This window comes from Oncorhynchus gorbuscha, linkage group LG18, assembly GCF_021184085.1.
Source record: "Oncorhynchus gorbuscha isolate QuinsamMale2020 ecotype Even-year linkage group LG18, OgorEven_v1.0, whole genome shotgun sequence".
Taxonomy (NCBI): Eukaryota; Metazoa; Chordata; class Actinopteri; order Salmoniformes; family Salmonidae; genus Oncorhynchus; species Oncorhynchus gorbuscha.
The window spans coordinates 26992305-27016393 of NC_060190.1; the positions used below are offsets into that span (position 1 = coordinate 26992305).

The 24089-nt window shown below is 41.7% G+C and overlaps 1 protein-coding gene across 1 annotated transcript; it reads left to right on the forward strand.

Moving 5' to 3' along the window:
- Window positions 1–24078, forward strand: LOC124002478 (cilia- and flagella-associated protein 100-like). The gene is made up of 17 exons (XM_046309896.1): window positions 1–117; window positions 734–760; window positions 2385–2459; window positions 4169–4266; window positions 4574–4766; window positions 14934–15001; window positions 15428–15591; window positions 15679–15759; window positions 18075–18206; window positions 18290–18360; window positions 18605–18701; window positions 19213–19255; window positions 20545–20699; window positions 22061–22196; window positions 22454–22656; window positions 22925–23018; window positions 23487–24078. Exons 2-17 carry the CDS (start codon window positions 736–738, stop codon window positions 23598–23600), a joined length of 1749 nt encoding a protein of 582 aa, XP_046165852.1. The 5' UTR covers window positions 1–117; window positions 734–735; the 3' UTR covers window positions 23601–24078.
- Window positions 24079–24089: the final 11 nt, after the last annotated feature.

Sequence of the window (24089 nt, forward strand, 5' to 3'; positions counted from 1 at the left end):
CAGAACGCAAACTCAGGACAATCGAGTTCCGAAGAAAAAGGGTAGAACTCTCTCAAGATACTCATTTGACAAAGTGTTTCAGCAGAATACACCGTAAAGGGATTCATCTAATTGAAGGTAAGGAAAGATGTTCAAAACAAAACCGTATTTTACTCTGACATAATATTAGATAAAGTAGGTTGCAAAATAGTTTGTATGTTACAACAAGCCAATTTGGCTCCATTTTTAGATTTTTGGGCGACATTGTTGATAAACGTTTGGAAACATAAATAATAAGAATAATTTATAAAATTTGTGAATCGCTTCTCATTATACAAAATCATCTCAAAGTGCATAAAATTAAAACCAATTAGAAAACAAATTGACAGGTCAACTGACACAAAGAACACAGCTGACGCTATAAAGGACAAGGATACCAAGGAGAACAGCTATTAACATAAATCCTTCCTATGAAAGAGAAAGGTCTTTTGGCCCGTTTTAAACGAAACATTATTGTAACATTCTCTTGATGAAAACAACTAGGCAAAACGATAGACATGTCTTACACAGGTAGAATGTGGACAGAAAATAGCCTATGATGTTACTCACCCTTTAGAGAATTCACTTGTTACCACATTCACCATTGTGATTCGATTGACTTATAGTTGACATGCAATGTGTGAAAAAACCTGTCCCCTATTTATCAGTCTTAGCAACCCTAATTGTGGTAAATTGCATTCACTTTCTACTGTAGGGATGCTGTCATCAACATCAAGGCACAGTAAGTATCAGTCATATAAGTCTTCATCTTGACATGCTGATACTGTACAATGGCTTTTACTAAACACATAGGGGAGAGTGGGGTAAATTGAGTCATTTTTTAGTTTCAACATCACCCCGTCAAGGGATATATACTATTCTTTCTAACAAAGACATCTACATATATTTCAGGATGTTGTGTATCCCTGGAAATAACCAGAATTAATGTAAACATGAATGTTTTGAAAACAGAGCTTGAAAACAAAACAAGTGGTCTCTTGGCACAACTTACTCCGGATATTTTTTTACCTTTATTTAACCAGGCAAGTCAGTTAAGAACACATTCTTATTTTCAATGACGGCCTGGGAACAGCCATGGGACAGGGTAAGTTGAGCCATGGGACAGGGTAGGTTGAGCCATGGGACAGGGTAAGTTGAGCCATGGGACAGGGTAAGTTGAGCCATGGGACAGGGTAGGTTGAGCCATGGGACAGGGTAGGTTGAGCCATGGGACAGGGTAAGTTGAGCCATGGGACAGGGTAGGTTGAGCCATGGGACAGGGTAGGTTGAGCCATGGGACAGGGTAAGTTGAGCCATGGGACAGGGTAGGTTGAGCTATGGGACAGTGTAGGTTGAGCCATGGGACAGGTTAGGTTGAGCCATGGGACAGGGTAGGTTGAGCCATGGGACAGGGTAGTTTGAGCTATGGGACAGTGTAGGTTGAGCCATGGGACAGGGTACGTTTAGCTATGGGACAGTGTAGGTTGAGCCATTGGACAGGGTAGGTTGAGCCATTGGACAGGGTAGGTTGAGCCATGGGACAGGGTAGGTTGAGCCGCCCGCACATTTTTTGTACTGAATGAAATATTACCACTACTTTTTAAAAACTGTCTATCTTTGTTTCCCAAACACAGTTCAACACAATCACAATCACTTTTTTGTCTTTTAATAATTTTAAGCATCTTTTAACACAGGCTTAATACCTAACAAACACTTTACTTAAAAACAACAACACTTTTAACATAGACCAGGCCCGGTTGTTACCTCATACCCCAGCAATAATGCCTTGCATTACACCTGGGAAGAAAACACTTCAATTTGCTCAACTTGCCATTGGCTCAACAATTGGGTCAACTTACCCCAAGGCAAACATTTTGACTATATTAGCCCACACAGCTACAAGGATGCACTTTCATGCTAGGTTTAGGACCTCATTTTGAAGCTTATAGAGAACCCAACTGATGTCTAGAGAAATCTTTAAATGATCTACTTTGGTTTAGATACAAGCACCATGAAACCTCTTATTAACATAGTACATTCATTTTACTTAGTGAAAATCAGTTTTATGGACCTAACTTTCTTACCACGTTTTCAATGTAGTTTCTTCCTTCACAGATTCCATGAAATTATAACCTCTTCCTTAACATTTGGTCAAACGATTCATTTTGTGTATAGTTTCCTAGAAACAAGGATGGCTCAACTCCTTTTGCTCAAGTTACCCCACTCTCCCATGGTGAATGAGACATGTTTTGTGAAGGCTCGCCATGCAAGACTAGGCTACTTTACACATCATAAACCTACTGTTTCTACTGGGTGTGAATTCTAGTTTTGATTTTCTATATTTTGTATGCGATTCTATTCGACAGGAGGACCAAACATGCTGTCAGGTCCCATGATAGTTGCCCAGTCGGCGAGTGCCACCAAGTCAGTGATCTCTACAGGTAGTAGCTATTGTACATATCATCTAACTAACTGCTTAGCATTACTTGTAATATTGATGATGAGTCACTTTGAGGTTACCCCTAGAATGATTCTGTCATAAAATAGACTAGGAAGAAGTCATGGAAAAATCCTGTTCCAATTCCATGTCGTTCATCTCACTTCGTCATTTGACTTTTATGACATCCCTCTAATCCCACTTCATTCCAGTCTAGGGTTAACCTGTTATAAACTACTGTAGATATAATAATTAAATAAATACTGTATAGAAAATGTAATCAACAGTTCAATCAACTGGTTCTGAAATGTATGACACCATCCTAGATGCACAAAGACAGTAAAATAGTAGGAGGGGAGAGTGGGGTACATTGAAACATTTGTTTACATTCAGCATCACTCTGCCAAGGGAGATATAGTATTGTTTCTAACAAAGACGTCTACATATATTTCAGGATGTTGTATATCCGTGGAAATACTCCGAATTCATGTAAACTTTACAGTTTTAAAAACATAGGCGGTTATGGGGAAAGTTGAGCTGCGGGACAGAGTTAGTTAAGTCGCCTAAAAATTCCTGTACTGAAAGAAATATTACCACTATCTTTTTAAAACCATCTTTATTTCCCAAATACAATTAAACACAATCACAATCGCTTTTTTTTGTCTTTTAATAATTTTAAGGGTCTTTTAACACAGGCTTAACAAAACAAACACGTTGTACTAAAAAAACAACACTTTTACCATAGGCCAGGACCTGTTGTTACGTCATATCCCAGCGATAATGCCTTGCATTACACCTGGGAATAAAACACTTAAATTCGCTCATTTTGTCATTGGCTCAATTTACCCCAAGGCAAACATTTTAACTATATTAGCCCACACAGCTACAAGGATGCACTTTCATGCTAGGTTTAGGACCACCTATTGAAGCTTATAGAGACTCCAACTGATGTATTGAACAATCTTAAAATGATATAACAGTACTTTGGTTTAGATCCTAGCATTATGAAACCTGTAACACAATAAATTAAATTGACTTGGTGAAAAACAGTTTTATGTACCTAACTTGCATACTTTTTCTATATGGTTTCTTCCTTCACAAACTCCATAAAATTATGAGCTCTTCCTAAATATTTGGACAAATTATTCATTTTGTCTATGGTCTCATAAATGCATGGTTCCTAGCCAAAACAGTTCGGAAGAGTTCGTGTATATATTATGATGACATTTTGTGACGTTAAATTCCCTTTGGACTTCAGTGACTGTTTTTTTCAGCTATTCAGACACAACATTTCTTCTGCAGGCGAGCCAAAGTTCGGAGCCGAAGTCTCCGCCCCTTAGTCGGCGATTGGTCAACAGTAGGGATTCTTCAATGAAGTCTTTTGTTATCATTCAACGAGAGACGACTTATTTTCATGTAAATTACTTCACCAAACATCTTAGTTCGATGTGAAATTGGGAGCACACTTATTCGGTTTGGCTAGCCGAGTTCGGCTAGGCGCCAACTGAACTGAAGCATGCTGACGCCTTTACTCATTTGGCTCAACTTACCCCACTCTCCCCTACTAGTTTATTCTTGGTATTGTGTTGGTGCAACATGCATGCTGTTTTTGAGAGGTCAATTTACTGGTACTGGTTTAAATGCAAGCCACAGTTGTCTATGGGCTACTCTTCTTCTGACATTTGTCCCTGTTTTCTATTGCTATGTGTGAAGATGTATGTAAACAGATGCCTGGGGCGAACCCTTTTAAAGTGCTTGACAACAGCGACATATTTCTGATCAGGAACAAGGAAAAGGAGCGCAGGAAACTGGTGTGTATGTGTGTGTGCATGTGTGTGTGTGTGTGACAATACATATTTTAGTGTCATTATTATAGATTAAATACAATTGTTGACAATGCAACTTTGGCCAGGAATCAATCCGATCATGGGGTACCTGGCATTGTGTTTTTTAAAGGCAATTTCCGATTGAGCCTACATATGCAGTGTTTTCCGTGAATGCGATCTCCAAAATCATGTGTTATTCAATGCATTACACATATAGTTACTGTTTAGTTACCTCTGTCCAACTGGTATCTGTCCAACATCATGTCAAGTAATGCACCTATTTTCTTTCCAGGAGCTGCAGAGCCAGTTGAGTTTGCGGGTCCATGAGAAGGTGACCTATGCGGGCCGTATGAAGGCCAAGCAGGGTGACCTCCTCAGGGAACTGAGAGAGGGTCTGGAGGAGGATACAGCCCAGCCAGGAGGGGAGGAGAGCAGCCTGGCCCAGCAACAAAACACCCCTGCCTGGAGGGTGGCCATGATCAAAGGTGCACACACACCAACACACACTATGTTGCCTCACCATAATTGACATGTTATGACACACACTTTAGGTCCATACACACACATACTGTATAGTCTAGGCCTGAACACAAAGGCCTTAGGCTTACACTGGAGTCATTGACACAACTGAAATAATTATTATGGTCAATCCAGTGGACTGAAAATACACACTGCAAAACAACACTTTTTATTTGCCTCTGCCTTTATACCTAACCTCAGGCCCATCTTTTGACAATGCCATGCTATTTCATGTTGGTGGTACAGATGACAGATCTTAACTTGGGCCTAGATTCAATCAGATCAAGTGTTAACCGACGATAGCAGACACCTGCGTAGCAGATGTTTTGGCAGTGTCAGAGGTGAAACTGCAGTTGGAGCCATCAAATCGGTGAGAACCTGCTCTTGCGATCATTGTCACGAAGCCATGCCCTCCCCACTCTTGTTAGAAGTTCAGAGCGAGAAAGTATAGCCTATATAGAAATAATTACACTCAAAAAAAAAAAAAATTTAAACCAAATAATGAGGATTTTCCATCATCCTAATCTCACATTCTAGTGTTCAAACTTGTAAACAAGGCTGCATGGGATATCTGTTATTGTGACTCCTCTGCGTGGGATTTATGTTAATGTGACTCCTCTGCATAAGATTTCTGATAATGTGACTCCTCTGCATGATATATCTGTTAATGTGACTCCTTTGCATGGGATTTCTGTTAATGTGACTTGTGCAGCCAATGGCAATGTCCGTTTTAGGTATAATGCCGGGAGCCACTTGTGGATTTGACAGCTCTAACACAGTTCCACCTCCGACACCATCAAAACAACCACTGTGTGGAACAGAGTCCATGATCAACCTTTTCCCTACTGCGTCAAAATGAGCAGTTCTCTTTCTCTCCGTGCGGGGGCAGTTGAGTCATTGGGATCAGGGCTTGCTATCAAAATCATCCTCTCTCTCGCTCAAATGCTAGGCCTAGGTCCTATTACTGCAACATTCAGCCATACACATCAACAACAGTCGTTTCATATAGCTTATTAACACAAGCTATATATTGGTCTCCACTAGGCTATGACATACAGGTGTCAAGTGTATCTGAAATGCAGCTGTACAGTAGGCTACACCTAAACTATGGCCTACTGTAGCCTGTCAAAACTAATTGCACGCATAGGCCTATAATATCAGCTGTAAAGACAAGATGAAATTGAGAATAATGAGGTAGCCTACGGAAATAAAGCACAATGGCGCGTGAAAGCCCATGATTTTTTTTTTAGCTCTACAGTATATGTTATCGAAAAAGAGGACAGCTTAGGAGTTCTAGCGAACCTAATGTTGCCAATCAACTGTCAAAATGTAGGTCAATTGTGGTCTGGGGTGGTCTAGTGGTTAGGGCTGCTTCCTTCAGTGTGCACATGTAGGCTTACTGTGTTGGCATGGGTTTGATTCTGGCCCATACCCTTCTGGCGCAAATAACTCAATCTCCCCATTGACTTGATTTAGTTACACATTTCAGATATTTTACCCCGATCTTGATAAGAAATGACCAGACACTTTTATAGACAGTTGTATTTAGCAGATATCATAAATAGGAAACTAATCAAATAAGAACACCAACATTAGTTTCCAGTCATACAAAGTGTCAGGTAAATTGCCACAGTAGATTTGCCGTGGTAAGTGAGAAAATACTTTATTTCAATTGTATGGAATGCTTGTCAAATACAGTAGATCAATCGCACTTAGTCTGTTCAAAACGTTGACAGTACTAACCAGAGGGCGAACATATCTTGAAAGACTTTGGTTGCAAGCAGGACTAAGGTAACGATGACATCTGATAAGGAATGGCAATGAGGTGACCAATAATGGTTGCAATTTAGATCAGCTGTGCAGATGAATTTAGAATTTAAAGATGGTTTATTGAGACATCAGCTGGCGACAATCTAGTGCCACCAAAGTTTGCAATTAATGTTTTTGTTTTTTTAATCTCCAGAGGACAAATATATATATTTTAAAGCTTTTCTGCTACACATACATACATTTTACATATACATTTTACATATTCATTTTACATATACATTTGACATAAGCAGTACATTTTGCATACATGGTACTTTTACTTTTATATAAATCAGTCACATAACAATAGAATATGACCAAATATAATCTCTTTAACCCCAACCCTCAGCCACTCTCAGCCCATCCCACCTATCACCATAGACCACCCTCGCTTGGTTTCCATGTGCCACATATTTTTCAATTATGCTGTGATGTTTTACATACTTTTTTAAACCTTTCTAATTGTATGGTATCCACAGATTGTGAGCTAAAGATGAAAACTTTTCCTACGAGTATTATTTATGGACTGACTATGGCTTTCCATATCGCCCAACACTGCTATTTGTAAGGTTAATTATAAGTGTATGTTGTGATTTTTTAACCATTCCTGAACCTGTGACCAGAAACAAGCTACATAGGGGCAATACCAGAATAAATGATCTATTGATTCTGTCTCTTCGCAGCAAAATCTACAGAGCTGAGATTGTTATGCCCCATATATATAGAATTCTTAGAATGTTGCTAAAAAATATTTTTTCCCACATCATCAGCGCAGCAATGCAAACATGGTAATACGCGTCAATGTGCTGGCACCACACATGCCAGCAGTTTCATATGACAGAGATGGAAATACATATTATCTGTTAAAAATTCAGAATGAGGGGAGATCTATTTCAGTTGGCTTAGCCTATTAAATCACTGTCCTGCACAAATCAATGAATCATCATCACGTGTTCTCTCCCAATACAGTATGCATAGCCGAATGATGGATACCATCCTATATTTAAGAGTAATCCCCCTCGCCCCTGCCCCTTTTTTTGCACGCTGTCGGGACCACCATTGGACTGGCATAAATTGCACAAATTTCTAGTTGGGCCATGGTGTGGGGGCTAGGGTTGAATATTTTCCCGGTATTTTACAAATGTTCCATCCCGAGAGTAAATCATTTTTATCCTGGGTAACCCAGTATTTCCCGCCAAAACCGGAAGTGTCATTCAAAAGCATTTCATGTCTGGATTTGATTAGAGCTTTGATTGAAAATTCAAGCCTGATGCTACCTGAGCCTGATGAGCCATACATTAAATACATTTAAAGCCCTACATTAAAGACATTACATTGCCAAATTATTTAGTCATTATCCAATACATACAGTGCATTCGGAAAGTATTCAGACCCCTTGACTTTTTCCAAATTTTGTTTCGTTACAACCTTATTCTAAAATGGATTAAATAGTTTTCCCCCCCTTCATCAATCTATACACAATACCCCATAACGACCTAGCAAAAACAGGTTTTTAGAAATGTTTGCTAAAAAAGTAATCAGACCATTTACTCAGTACTTTGCTGAAGGACCTTTAGCAGCGATTACAGCCTAGAGTCTTCTTGGGTATGACGGAACAAGCTTGACACACCTGTATTTGGGGAGTTTCTCCCGATCTTCTCTGCAGATCCTCCCAAGCCCTGCCAGGTTGTATGGGGAGCGTCGCTGCACAGCTATTTTCAGGTCTCTCCAGAGATGTTCGATCAGGTTAAAGTCTGGCTCTGGCAGGGCCACTCAAGGACACTCAGAGACTTGTCCTGAAGCCACTCCTGCATTGTCTTGGCTGTGTGGTTAGGGTCGTTGTCCAATTGGAAGGTGAACCTTTCCCCAGTCTGAGGTCTTGAGCAGGTTTTCATCAAGGATCTCTCTTTACTTTGCTCCGTTCATCTTTCCCTCAATCCTGACTAGTCTCTCAGTCCCTGTCCCTGACAAACATCCCCAAGGCATGATGCTGCCACCACCATGCTTTACCGTAGTAATGGTGCCAGGTTTCCTTCCGACGGCATGCTTGGCATTCAGGCCAAAGAGTTCCGTCTTGGTTTCATCAGACCAGATAATCTTTTTTCTCCTGGTCTAAGAGTCCTTTAGGTGCCTTTTGGCAAACTTCAAGAGGGCTGTCATGTGCCTTTTACTAAGGAGTGGCTTCCGTCTGGCCACTCTACTATTAAGGCCTAATTGGTGGAGTAGTAATAGTCCGGTGGCTCTACGGAAAATTCCTTCGACCTCATTCCTTCGACCCCATGGCTTGGTTTCTTCTCTGATATACCCTGTCAACTGTGGAACCTTATATAAACAGGTGTGTGCCTTTCCAAATTATGTCCAATCAATTGAATGTACCACAGGTGCTCCAATCAAGTTGTAGAAACATGTCAAGGATGATCAATGGAAACAGGATGCACCTGAGCTCAATTTCGAGTCTCATACCAAAGTTTCTGAATACTTATGTAAATAAGGTATTTCTGTTTTTTATTTGCAATAAATTTGCAAACATTTCTATAACCCTGTTTTTGCTTTGTCATAATAGGGTATTGTGTGTAGATTGATGAGGGAAAAACATTATATAATCAATTTTAGAATAAGTCTGTAACGTAACAAAATGTGGAAAAAGTCAAGGGGTCTGAATACCTGCTTGACCAGATGCAATGCTATTTCACAGTAAACAAATTGACAACAGACTTTCAACACGCTTATAGGGAAGGACACTCAACAAGCACAGCACCTACACAAATGGCAAATGACTGATGATTGGCTGAGAGAAATTGATGATAAAATTATTGTTGGGGCTGTCTTGTTAGACTTAAGTGCAGCTTTTGACATTATCGATCATAGTCTGCCGCTGGAAAACATATGTGTTATGGCTTTATTTTTTACTAACTGACTTTGAGTAAAGCCAGAGTGTCTATGTATGTGGATGACTCAACACTATCAAAAAAGAGTAGCAGTTAGTTTCAGAGTGAGTGACAAGGAATAAGTTAGCCATAAATATTTCCAAAACTAAAAGCATTGTATTTGGAACAAAACATTCACTTAACCCTAAACCTCAACTAAATATTGTAATAAATAATGTGGAAATTGCTCAAGTTGAGATGCTTTGAGTTACCCTGGATTGTAAACTGTCATGGTCAAAACATATTGATACAACAGTAGCTAAGATGGGGAGAAGTATGTCCATGATAGAGCACTGCTCTGCCTTCTTAACAACACTATCAACAAGGCAGGTCCTACAGGCCCTAGTTTTGTCGCACCTTGACTACTGTTCAGTCGTGTGGTAAAGGTGCCACCAAAAAGGACTTAGGAAAATTGTAATTGGGTCAGAATAGGGCAACATGGCTGGCCCTTGGATGTACACAGAGAGCTAATATTAATCATATGCATGTCAATCTCTCCTGGCTCAAAGTGGAGGAGAGATTGACTTCATCACTAATTGTATTTATGAACGGTTGAATGCACTGAGCTGACTGTCTAAACTACTGGCACACAGCTTGGACACCCATGCATACCCCAGAAGACACAAGAGGTCTCTTCACAGTCCCCAAGTCCAGAACAGACTATGGAAGGCACACAGTACTACATAGATCCATGACTTCATGGAACTCTATTCCACATCAAGTAAATTATGAAAGCAGTAAAATTAGATTTAAAAAAAAAAAACAGATGAAAAAAACACCTTATGAAACAGTAGGCTCATCCATATATATATCTTTCATAATTCTTCCCCTAATGTTATTAGCCTACCTCTCTCTATTGTTGCTTCATTCCCTCCTCGCTTTCAACAGGTAAAGGAAACACATTTTATTGTCCTTGTCTTCATCATTCTAATGACATCCTTGAATAATATAGGACTAGAATTAGATGCAGAAGGCTTTCACTTCTCTTCATGAAGATTGAATGGTTATGGGTCTGAATAAATAACTGCTATAGCCTTCGCTCTTCTTTAAAACTACCTGTGAGGAGTAGGGCTATATATCAACAAAAATATAAACGCAACATGCAACAATTTCAAAGATTTTACTGAGTTACAGTTCATATAAGGAAATCAGTCCATTGAAATACATTCATTAGGACCTAATTTATGGATTTCACATGACTGGGAATACGGATGTGCATTTATTGGTCACAAATGCCTTAAGAAAAAGGCAGGGGTGTGGATCATAAAACCACTCAGTGTCTGGTGTGACCACTATTTACCTCATGTAGCAAGACATCTCCTTCACATAGAGTTGATCAGGCTGTTGATTGTGGCCTGTGGAAGGTTGCTACACTCCTCTTCAATGGCTGTGTGAAGTTGCTGGATATTGGTGTGAACTGGAACGCGGTGTCATACACGTCGATCCAGAGCATCCCAAATATGCTCAATGGGTGACATGTCTGGAATATGCAGCTCATGGAAGAACTGGGACATTTGCAGCTTCAAGGAATTGTGTACAGATCCTTGCGACATGGGGCCGCCGTGATGGTGGCGGATGAATGGCACCACAATGGGCCTCAGGATCTCATCATGGTATATCTGTGCATTCAAATTGCTGTTGATAAAATGCAAGTGTGTTCGTTGTCCATAGCTTCTGCCTGCCCATTCCATAACCCAACCGGCACGATGGGGCACTCTGTTCACAACGTTGACATCAGTAAACCACTAGCCCACACAATGCCATACTGCCCGGTACTGCCATACTGCCCATCCGTGAAGAGAACACTTCTCCAGCGTGCCAGTGGCCATCGAAGGTGAGCATTTGCTAATTGAAATTGGTTACGACGGCGAAATGCAGTCAGATCAAGTTCCTGGTGAGGCAGAACAGCACGCAGATGAGCTTCCCTGAGGCCGTTTCCTACAGTTTGTGAAGATATTATTCGGGTGTGTAATCCCACAGTTTCATCAGCTGTCCGGGTGTCTAGTCTCAGACGATCCCGCAGGTGAAGAAGCAGGATGTGGAGGTCCTGGGGAAGCGTGGTTACAAGTTGTCTACGGTTGTGAGGCCTGTTGAACATACTACCAAATTCTGGTGGTCCTTCTGTAGCTCAGTTGGTAGAGCATGGCGCTTGTAACGCCAGGGTAGTGGGTTCGATCCCCGGGACCACCCATACGTAGAATGCACACATGACTGTAAGTCGCTTTGGATAAAAGCGTCTGCTAAATGGCATATATTATTTATTATATATTACTACCAAATTCTCTAAAACAACGTTGGAGGCAGCTTATGGTAGAGAAATTAGCATTAAATTCTCTGACAACAGCTCTGGTTGACATTACTGCAGTCAGCTTGCCAATTGCACACTCCCTCAAGACTTAAAACATCTGTGGCATTCTATTGTGTGACAAAACTGCACATTTTCGAGTGGCCTTTTATTGTCCCCAGCACAAGGTGCACCTGTATAATGATCATGCTGTTTAATCAGCTTCTTGATATGCCACATCTGTCAGGAGGATGAATTTTCTTGGCAAAAGAAAAATGCTCACTAACAGGGATGTAAAACAAATGTGTGCACAACATTTGAGAGATATACGATTTTTGTGTGTATGAAACATTTTTGGGATTTGTTATTTCAGCTCATGAAACATGGGACCAACACTTCACATGTTGCGTTTATATATTTGTTCAGTATAGAACAGGAGTATCTATTTTGGATGCAATTTGAATGGAGTTGATGGAGAAAGTGCTCGCACGTTCACTGATTTAAAGCAACGATATTCAAGTTCTAGGCTGTTGTAAAACTCCGCAGCTGCATTAAAAAATATATATCTTTACAATAAAAACTTTTGGTGGCCCCCGAAAGCCAGATGGAGATGGATAAATTAGATGCGCATTCAGGCTTTATTTTACTGTAGCTACTATAGACTATGCTGCAGCAAATGCAGGCCTACCTGTTCCGAGAATAAAAGTTATGGTAGGTCTACATGCATTGTGAACTGCGCTCCATTCTGAGATGGGCTGTCTGTCCCCACCCTGAGCGTTGATGATTCATCATGCAGGCACCATAGAGAAACCAGATTTAGACATTGCATACATTGGCAAGAAAAAGTATGTGAACCCTTGGAATTACCTGGATTTCTGCATAAATTGGTCATACCATTTGATCTGATCTTCATCTATGTCACAACACGAGACAAACACTGTCTGCTTAAGCTAATAACACACAAACAATTATAGATTTTCATGTCTTTATTGAACACACCGTGTAAACCTTCACAGTGTAGGGTGGAGAAAGTATGTGAACCCTTGCATTTAATAACTGGTTGAACCTCCTTTGGCAGCAATAAACTCAACCAAACATTTTTTTTGTAGTTGCGGATCAGACCTGCACAACGGTCAGGAGGAATTTTTAACCATTAATCTTTACAAAACTGTTTCAGTTCAGCAATATTCTTAGGATGCTTGGTGTGAACCGCTCTCGAGGTCATGCCACAGCATTTTAAATCGGGTTGAGGTCAGGACTCTGACTGGACCACTCCAGAAGGCGTATTTTCTTCTTTGTTGATTTACTTCTGTGTTTTGCGTCGTTGTCTTGTTGCATCCCCCAACTTCTATTGAGCTTCAATTGGCAGAAATATATCCTAACATTCTCCTGAAAAATGTCTTGATAAACTTGGGAATACATTTTTTCCGTCGATGCTAGCAAGCTGTCCAGGCCCTAAGGCAGCAAAGCAGTCCCAAACCATGATGCTCCCTCCACCATACTTTACAGTTGGGATGAGGTTTTGATGTTGGTGTGCTGTGCCTTTTCTTCTCCACACATAGTGTTGTGTGTTCCTTCCAAACAACTCAACTTTAGTTTAATTTGTCCACAGAATATTTTGCCAGAAGCACTGTGGAACATCCAGGTGCTCTTTTGCAAACTTCAGACGTGCAGCAATGTTTTTTTTTTGGACAGCAGTGGCTTCTTCTTTGGTGTCCTGCCATGAACACCATTCTTGTTTCGTGTTTTACATATAGTAGACTCGTCAACAGAGATGTTAGCATGTTCCAGAGATTTCTGTAAGTATTTAGCTGACACTCTAGGATTCCTCTTCACCTCATTGAGCATTCTGCACTGTGCTCTTGCAGTCATCTTTGCAGGACGGCCACTCCTAGGGAGAGTAGCAACAGTGTTGAACTTTCTCAATTTATAGACCATTTGTCCTACCGTGGACTGATGAACATCAATGTTTTTAGAAATACTTTTGTAACCCTTTCCAGCTTTATGCAAGTCAACAATTCTTAATCTTAGGTCTTCTGAGATCTCGTTTGTTCGAAGCATTGTTCACATCAGGCAATGGTTCTTGTGAATAGAAAACTCAAATTTTGTGAGTGTTTTTGTTGGGCAGGGCAGCTCTAACCAACACCTCCAATTTCGTCTCATTGATTGGACTCCAGGTTAGCTGACTCCTGACTCCAATTAGCTTTTGGAAAGGTAGCTTTGGGGTTCACATACTTTTTCCAACCTACACTGTGAATTTTGTAATTATGTATTCAATATAGACAAAAAAATACAATAATTTGTGTGTTATTAGTTTAAGCTCACTGTGTTCATCTATTGTTGTGACTAAGATGAAGATCAGATCAAATTTGATGACTAATTTATGCAGAAATACAGGTAATTCCAAAGGGTTCACATACTTTTTCTTGCCGCTGTATAATTTAAAAGTTCCATTTCACGCCATGCTGTTCATATAAATAATGAATTATAATTTACCGTTTTCTCACAGTTATTTAGTGGTTTTAGGCGACAAATCCCAGTAAATCTTGGTAACCGGGTTCCTGCCATTCAACTCTAGTTGGGTCAATCCAATGAGTTGGGTTCGGGGCTGTTGGAACTGAAGATGCTGTATACCCAGCTTATGGTAGGTACGGTACTGCATTATATAGCCTACAAAGACCGCTTCCAGCTGCCCCCTGGCGCCAATTCTAAATATTCAGTATTCATTCACGTCCTCCTGCTGCAGGACTAATTAGGACTAATTTCCTCCTGCGATGAAATGGGTCAAATTAAGATCCGACATCTGTATACACCGTCCAACCAAATGCTTACTTGCAGGTTCCTTCTTGACAGTGCAACAACAGTAAGAAATAATACAATATAAGATTGTGAACAAAAAGTAAATGACTCAGTAGAATAAACATTTTAGCAAAAGTATAATCCAGGAAGGCACAACTTATAGTCCTATATTTACATGTGTATTGGGGAAAGGGGGATTGGGGGGCAAGTGTTTAAATTGTACAGTATTTAGCAGTCTGTTATCAGCAGTTGTGATGTGTGTGTGGCATGAATGTATGTGTGTGTGTGTAACCAACCATACTGTTTCTCCCCAGATCGCAATATTGACAAAGAGAGCATGAACGAGTTTATCACCAAGAAAAGGGAGATGTTTCTGCTGGAGGTAAGAAGGGAACGAAGGTCCATTAAAACTGCCCGGGTGATCATGTTATGCTCTTTATGACAACTGGAATGTGTCCACAGATATTCGTTCTTTATACGATACAGAAATGCTTGATCATTGAATTAAAAGTAAATGTATTGTTATGCATTCATCGTCTTTAGTGGTTCCCACTAGTGGGGAGTAGGTTCCCACTAGTGGGGAGTAGCCTGTGTGCAGGTACAGTCAATACAAGCTTATCCAGCTCCCTCAAGTTGGTGGCATTTCCCACCTCTTGACATCTCCCTTCTTCCCGCCCTCAATCTTTCTCTCTCCTGTCCATCCATCCTTCCATCCATCCTCCAACCCTGCCTGTCCCTTCTCATCCCTAATCCCCCATCTCTCTCTCCCCATCCCTATCTCCCTCATCTCTCTCCCCCTATCTCCCAGTATTCCTTGGCTGTGAAGCGTGGAGAGATCGAGCAGCTGGAGAAAATGGCGACCGGCCAGGAGAGGAAGCTGATGCGCGCCGAGCGGTTCCTAGAGGACGACGCCATCATGTTTGACGAGTTCCTCAAAGAGAATGACAAGAACTCTGTGGAGGCCATCAAAGTGTAATAACTAACAATATGGTTGCTATATGTACAATCTATCTTCCTCTTCTACTTCATAAAATCACATGGGGTCTCCATTTTGCACAGTGCTGAGTTAGAGACCAAAGTGAAACTGGAGAAGGTGACTGAGATCAAGAGGCTCACGACTAGGATGGTGACCATTAAGAGGTGGGTAGTACACGGAGCATTACAGTTAGGATGACCATGGCCTCCCGCCTCAGTATAATATTGGAACTATTGGCAGAAATAAACTATAGTCAATGCTTGATGTACGTGAAAAAGTCATAAAGGTTACACATCATGTACACCACCGTTCAAAAGTTTGGGGTCACTTAGAAATGGACTTGTTTTTGAAAGAAAATGTAATTTTTTGTCCATTAAAATAACATAGAATTGATCAGAAATACAGTGTAAAACATTGTTAATGTTGTAAATGACTTTTGTAGCTGGAAGCCCATTTTCAGCAACCATCACTCATGTGTTCCAATGGCACGTTGTGTTAGCTAATCCAAGTGTATCATTTCAAAAGGCTAATTGATCATTAGAAAACCCTGTGAAGAGGCGACTCCGGGATGCTGGTCTTCTAGGCAGAGTTCCTCTGTCCAGTGTCTGTGTTCTTTTGCCCATCTTAATCTTTTATTTGTATTGGCCAGTCTAAGATATGGCTTTTTCTTTTCAACTCTGCCTAGAAGGCCAGCATCCTGGTGTCGGCTCTTCACTGTTGATGCTGAGACTGGTGTTTTGCGGGTACTATTTCATGACAGGCGACTGTTTCTCAAACTAGACACTCTAATGTACTTGTACTCTTGCTCAATTGTGCATCGGGGCCTCCCACTCCTCTTTCTATTCTGGTTAGAGCCAGTTTGCGCTGTTCTGTGAAGGGAGTAGTTCACAGCGTTGTACGAGAGCATCAGTTTCTTGGCAATTTCTCGCACGGAATAGCTTTCATTTCTCAGAACAAGAATAGACTGATACATTTCAAAAGAACGTTCTTTGTTGCTGGACATTTTGATCCTGTAATCGAACCCACAAAGAAGTCTAAAGAAGGCCAGTTGTATTGCTTCTTAAATCAGGACAACAGTTTTCAGCTGTGCTAGCATAATTGCAAAAGTGTTTTCTAATGATCAATTAGCCTTTTAAAATTATAAACTTGGATTACCTAACACAACATGCCATGGTTGCTGATAATGGGCTTCTGTACACCTACAGTGCCTTGCGAAAGTATTCGGCCCCCTTGAACTTTGCGACCTTTTGCCACATTTCAGGCTTCAAACATAAAGATATAAAACTGTATTTTTTCGTGAAGAATCAACAACAAGTGGGACACAATCATGAAGTGGAACGACATTTATTGGATATTTCAAACTTTTTTAACAAATCAAAAACTGAAAAATTGGGTGTGCAAAATTATTCAGCCCATTTACTCTCAGTGCAGCAAACTCTCTCCAGAAGTTCAGTGAGGATCTCTGAATGATCCAATGTTGACCTAAATGACTAAGGATGATAAATACAATCCACCTGTGTGTAATCAAGTCTCCGTATAAATGCACCTGCACTGTGATAGTCTCAGAGGTCCGTTAAAAGCGCAGAGAGCATCATGAAGATAAATTTGAATAAATCATCATGAATAAATTTGATTTGATTTGATGAAGAACAAGGAACACACCAGGCAGGTCCGAGATACTGTTGTGAAGAAGTTTAAAGCCGGATTTGGATACAAAAAAAAGTATGAAATATCCAATAAATGTCGTTCCACTTCATGATTGTGTCCCACTTGTTGTTGATTCTTCACAAAAAAATACAGTTTTATATCTTTATGTTTGAAGCCTGAAATGTGGCAAAAGGTTGCAAAGTTCAAGGGGGCCGAATACTTTCGCAAGGCACTGTATGTAGATATTCCATTCGAAATCAGCCGTTTCCAGCTACAATAGTCATTTGCTCGAAGAATCTTTACAAACAAAAAACACAACTTTGACTGAAATGACGAGGGCAAACTGGAGACTCGATGGTCTGTCCAACAGCAGGTGAACAGCAGGTTGCCTAGGGCTAAGCGGATGGCCAGACAGACTCAGACACCTGCTCGCCACGACAGGCGATGAGAAAATAGCGCAAGGATGAACACATTAACAGTGTTTACACTGTATTTCTGATCAATTTTATGTTATCTTAATGGACAAGAAATGTGCTTTTCTTTAAAAAACAAGGACATTTCTAAGTGACATCAAACTTTTGAAAGGAAGTGTATATCTCAAAGGTGTGTGTGTGTGTGTGTGTGTGTGTGTGTGCGTGCGTGTGTGTGTGTGTGTGTGTGTGTGTGTGTGTGTGTGTGTGTGTGTGTGTGTGTGTGTGTGTGTGTGTGTGTGTGTGTGTGTGTGTGTGTGTGTGTGTGTGTGTGTGTGTGTGTGTGTGTGTGTGTGTGCGTGTGTGTGTGCGTGTGTTCATGCGTTTGTTTGTGTGTGTGCGTGCATGCTCTTCTCCTGCAGTGACATCTCTAAGTTTGAGGACATCATAAAGGAGTACACCATGTACAAGGAGTTTCTCTTCAAGCTGTCCCCTCCAGAGTGGCAAGAGACACAGAGGGCCAAGGGTAAGACCCCCAAAGCCAAGTCTACCACTATCAGGCACTACCCACTGTCGCCATTCGCCGGGCTAGCGGATGGAGGCAGGTCACGGTTACCTCACATCATAGTTGCGCTCTGAAGTCTGCCACCAAGGACAAGTCCAAAGAGAAAGACAAAGACGAGAGGGCCACTCCGAAAAGAGGTTCTAGTATGTCTTCTTTCTTAGTGTTTTGTTATGTATTGTTGCATAAACATTTGACTTCAGTACTGTGATGTAGTGGCCTGTAAAATGGTGACGGGCTGTTGCATTTGATGCTATTTTGTGTGTATACTAAAGCGCCCCTTTTTTAATCTCCGTTTTCTGTCTCTCCCTCTCCCTTACACACACGTACACACTTGCACGCGCACACACACACACACGCATGCACGCACGCACGCACACACGCACACAGGTGTGGAAAGCAGGGCGTCGTTTGCGAGTCGGGAGCTGCCCCCTCTCCGGGATGCCAGGGCCCCCTCTAGACAGTCGATAGTCCAGAGTGACAAATCGTGAGTGTGTGTGTGTGTGTGTGTGTGTGTGTGTGTGTGTGTGTGTGTGTGTGTGTGTGTGTGTGTGTGTGTGTGTGTGTGTGTGTGTGTGTGCTCTGGGCTTTTACTGGATTAACAAAATGAGGCACAGGCGGTTGGTGATCCTCCGTCTCCCTCTCCTTGGCTCGAGATACGAATCCCTCCCAGCTGCATGGGCTCAGACCTGGTTGCGTGCGGAGCAGGGAAACACCGTTGATGCGAACGAGCCCGGTGGCGAAGATCTACCCGTCGTTCTATGCGGATGGCGAGAGCAATCAAAGAGTCCACATCTGAAGGAACCTCCCGGGAGAGAATGTGTGTGTGTGTGTGTGTGTGTGTGTGTGTGTGTGTGTGTGTGTCACAAATCACGAGTACAACATTGGGCCTCAGGGTATCTATGTGAGTCACCCAATGGCAGAAGTGGGTTTTGAATATGACCGTGTTCTATGCTATAATTTTGGCACATCTTTGTGCTGAGTTCCTGTCTTTTCAGGAGTCCTGTGGCAGAACTGGAGACCGACAGCTCTGAATATGAGGTTAGTTTCAACCTTAGAAGGTAAGAATTACACTGGAGGATAACGGCATTCTGGAAAATGTGAAAATGTGAAAATTGAATAAATATATGACTTAAAATGTCAAGGGCCGATTTTCCGGACACAGATTAAGCTCAGGCCTAAAAAGTATGCTTAATGGATCAGTCTCGACTAAAATACCTATACTCCAAGGGCGCGTTCAAGCAGATCACTTTTGACCGTCGTTGGTCGCTGCCTTCCAAAGTGTGTCGCATTAAGGGAATAAACATTTTCGACTTAAGACTTGACACAGAGGGGCCAAGTCACCCCAAAGCCAAGCGCCTGAAGGACAAGTCCAAAGAGAACCAAAAAAGTTCTAGTATGTCTTCCTACACGACGACTGCATGAACTCATGAAGCTTTGACTGCAAGTCAACTGCAAGTTTCTTCAGTTGCTCTTCACCAACTTCATCCTACAGCCATAGCCTGGATTGTGGGAGGTTCTATCGTCAACCAATCATTAGGGTGTTTTTGTTTGCTCCAAGCGAAAGTTACCAAACACGTGACTGAAACCGAAACCAACTTTGCCGCGTTTCATGTATACAGTGGATATGTACAAATGAATGTGATATTTGGGGCGCTCAATCACTAATTGATAGTACAATGTACACACATATATTTACAGTTTGTGAGTGTGTAATATGGAGGTCGGAGACATGTTTATTTCGACATTACAAAGAAAAGCTTGTATAAACAATGGCAACACTGTCATGTTGAACTGAGCCTTGCTGTTGAAAAACCATTCCTGTTGTATTCGGACGCATGTGACAAATTTGATTTGATTTGATTTGTGTCCGACTTTCGGCTGTCGCAGATGCACCTCCCCCGACTTCACTCCTCGACTTTCGTCTGCAGTTGGTTGCTTCAGCCTTACTACTTAAACGAGCCCCATGACTAGGATTGATCTGGGAAAACCAAGCAAAATCTGATTATGTTGAACTTCAACCCAACTAGTCCATCCAGGCAACCTAGCTTCCTGCTAAAGGATATCTTTCCCTGTACATTTTTATAAACTTCTGCCTACTTTTCAATTTGCCCTGGATTAAGTCTATGAGAGAATCTCAATAGCGTTTCCTCGATTCCTCACGTCCACTCTCCTCGCCTCCTTCTCAAAACTCGCCCCTCTGACCTTCTAATCCAATGGGTTTTGAGAAGGAGGTGAGGAGAGATGACGCGATGAATCAAGGAAATGCTATTGAGATTCTCTGTATGTCCCTATGCTTATCTGTGTGTGGTGATTGTCACCCCCTGCAGGAACACCCAGAGCTGTATTTCACAGACCCCAGGCAGCTTCTGGAGTTGCTTTCAGAGCTGGAGGAGCAGAACCTCTCTCTGATCCAGAACTCCAGGGAGACGGAGGAGGCCCTGGAGGTGTTCAGTAAGGTCATGGACCATGCAAGAAAGAAGATGTAAGTAAGACCTGCTGGGGTTAGAGGTGAGAGGTAGATAGAGAGTGAAGTGAGTACTACAGATGGAAGTGAATGTAGAGATTCACACAGTGGCTCGGACCACTGGATTATGCCTCTCATTCCAGTTACACTGGTTTGGATTTCTCCCTGACCAATATGGCTGCCATTTTCACTCCATTCAGGAACTTTGAGGGTTTATGTCAAAGCCCTTCTGGTAATGTAATAGGATCTCCAGATAGAATATGAACAAAATGTTTAGAATTACAGGACATTAGCTGTAAAACGGCAAAATGTTCTCCCAGCCTCATGGCAAAATTTGTAGAATAGCAGGAAATTAGTTTTAAAATTCTAAATTATCTCAGCATCATTGCAAAATGTGTAAAATAGCAAATAGCAATATAATTCATATTAATAATTAATTTAATTTGTAAAGTGCTTTTCTCAGACCAGAGGCGAAAAGATAAATAATAACAATACAGAATGAATAAATGATAATAAAAACAATCCAAAACACAGAACACAGACAACAATCAACGCTATATGCAGGTGTGGTCAGATCCGGTTGGACATGAGAACAGAATTAGCAGAGGTTCTAGAAAGCTTTACTGAACAGCACGGTCTTGAGCTGTGCCTTAAATGATTACAGAGACTCTGCAGTCCTAATAGTGTTTGGAAGTGCGTTTCACAGCCACAGAGCCGCGTAACTGAAAGCACTGTCACCCATAGTTTATAGTCTGCTGAAGGGCTGTGGAAGGGAGATGGACCTGTAGGAGCAAAGGGTGGAATGAGGTCAGACAGGTACTTTGGTCCAGAGTTGTTCGTAGCTTGGTAGGTGTGAACCAGGATTTTGTAGTGGAGGTTGAACAGTGGAGGTTGAACAGCACTGGAGTGATGTGCTCGCGGGGGAGGTGTGGGTGAGGACACGTGCAGCACAGTTTAGGAAATAGCCTGTTTAGGCACTTGGCAGATGCTCCAACAAAAAGGGTAATATGTGTAGAATTGCAGGAAATTAGCTTTAAAAATGCAAAATTCTCTCAGCCTCATTGCAAAATGTATAGAATAGCATGAGATTAGCTATAAAAATGCAAAAGTTTCTCTTATTGCCCCATGGCAATATGTGTAGAATTGTGTGAAATTTGCTTTAAAACAGCAACATTTTCTCTCTGCCTCATGGCAAAATGTTTAGAATAGCATGATTTTAGCGATAAAAATTCCAAGTTATTGTAGAAAGTAAATTATTTTGACTGACATTGACAAGTGCTAGGATGTTTTATGTCATGAGGTCATTTCATAGTTCCTTTTCCCTCTTTCCTCGCCTGCATTCGTTTCTATGTGTTGCGCGGCTCCCCCCCTCTCTGCAGGGAGCAGGAAACCGTCCAGCTGACCCAGCAGATAGACATCATGACCCACACCATCCAGAGGGAGAGGGACCGGGAAGCCGAGCTGGAGCTGAGGGCCCGCCTCTTCAACTTTGGGAAGTACAAATCTGCAGACCAGGTAGGAGAGAGAAGACTGCCCTTGAGACAGTGATCTAAAGTCAGTTTAGAGTCTGTCCGTCCCTAATGGTCAATGTTCAGATTTGGGGAAGGTAAGCAAATCCTAGATCTGTGCCTATTGACACTTCTACTCACAGTGGGAAATGGGACAGGTCACACTGACGGTTATGCAGAGGACATGCTAATGTCAGTAGTGAGCCCGTCATTGGCCTTAGATCATATAGATCTTTCTCTCTCACCTTTGTTCCTCCACTGTAGGAGTTTATGTTGGACTCCCTGGGCGCTAAGGTGGAGGAGGTGTACCGGAGCTGCGTGGGCGACACAGAGGCCAACCTGAGCACGCTGCAGATGCTGACGGTTATCGAGAGCCGCCTGGGCGAGCTGCTGGAGAACGTGGAGATGATCCCCAAGGAGCGACTGCTGATGGCCGAGAGGACCAAGGAGAAGGAAAGGAGGCTCAGGTAGGGGAGAGTTGGAACACAGCCTCGTAGGACCATCATATAGGCTAGTCAGGTTGGCCCCATTCCATTTCAATCTACACGTCTTAAGGATCTAAGCTTTAGGCTTTGCCTGTTCCATGTGGTAGCTGGGTGCCAGAGCTGAGTTTCTTTCAGTTTAAAGCACATCTCTGTGAAGTTGACAACTAGACTGGAGATTTAGCCGTTTAGATTAAATTAATCGACCCTTCTCCTCCTTTCCCGCCCATGATCCTTTGCTTCCTTTCCCTAGGCTGCGTGATGAGAAGATGCATCAGGCGAAGCAGCACCAGGAGGAGAGGCTGAAGAGGGCCCTGGAGAGAGCCCAGGCCGACATCAAGAAAACAGTCAGTCACACAATCTGCCTCAACACCACACCATTACAATCCTACAGGCAAACGTTATGACCAAAGTTCTGCCAGAAAATCTGTGAAACATGACTTTTTCATTAGACGCCTACAACCCAGATTACATTGCGTAACTATGGGCTGGATTCAGTCTGTATCGCAGAAGATCCGCATGAAAAAATGTAAGGTAATTTCTGATTGAGCCGGCAGATGCAGATTTTACGGTGAATGCCTTTAAAGTTAAATCGAGCTATGCCGTGGATCTTCTGCGATACTTCCACGATATGGATTGAATGCAGCCCTAAGCCATTGGTTTAGTTACCTGGGCGGCTGTTCTATTATAATATATGGTAGAAATGGAGAATAAGCATGACGTTTGATAAATATCCAGAGTTTATGTCATATAATTAATTGTACTACAGAAACCATACCATTGTGTTCCATTTATTTGACGATGCTTTTCTCCAGACTGGCAAGAAATTGATGGCCAGATCACAGCCCCCTGCCGGCAAGCTGAAGACCAGCCAGGTATATGACATCTCAGACAAGGAGAAAGAAGAGCAGCTTTACTTCTTCACCTAATGGGCAGAGTCAGTCACATTACTGACCAGAACTCATTCAATATGTTTTGGCCTATTGTGGGGCTGTGACTGACTCACTGTAAATACTGACCAATAATTGGATATGACATGACAGGTATAAGTAAGACTTTTCAAATGTCTCCATTGGACGCTGGTGATGTCACATGATGGGATAGGTCCTACTTTTTTGGTGCTGGGTGGTTGTTTATATTGACTCAGTGGGGAGCATGTGGACTTTGTTTTGGTGGAGAGCTTTCTGGGGCAGGTGAACTGTACTCCCCGCACATTTTATAGGCTTGGATTATTTTGTGTTACTAGATTTACAATATTTTGCCATACCAGATTGTTTTATGACATTTTATATCCGTTATATTATTGATAATCTATTGTGCTTCTTTATCTGATCATATCTGAATAGCAGTTAGATGGACTGCATGCATGTGATGAACAAATTAATAAACATTTCACAATATAAAGTTCTGCTCTTGCC

Bases quoted from the DNA above. Each gene is read 5' to 3' on its own strand.
- LOC124002478 (XM_046309896.1), top strand. From the start codon at position 736: ATGCTGTCATCAACATCAAGGCACA. The intron at 18,207-18,289 runs TATCAGGCACTA...TAGTTGCGCTCT, and splicing joins CCCAAAGCCAAGTCTACCAC to GAAGTCTGCCACCAAGGACA. The intron at 19,256-20,544 runs GTTAGTTTCAAC...CACCCCCTGCAG, and splicing joins CCGACAGCTCTGAATATGAG to GAACACCCAGAGCTGTATTT.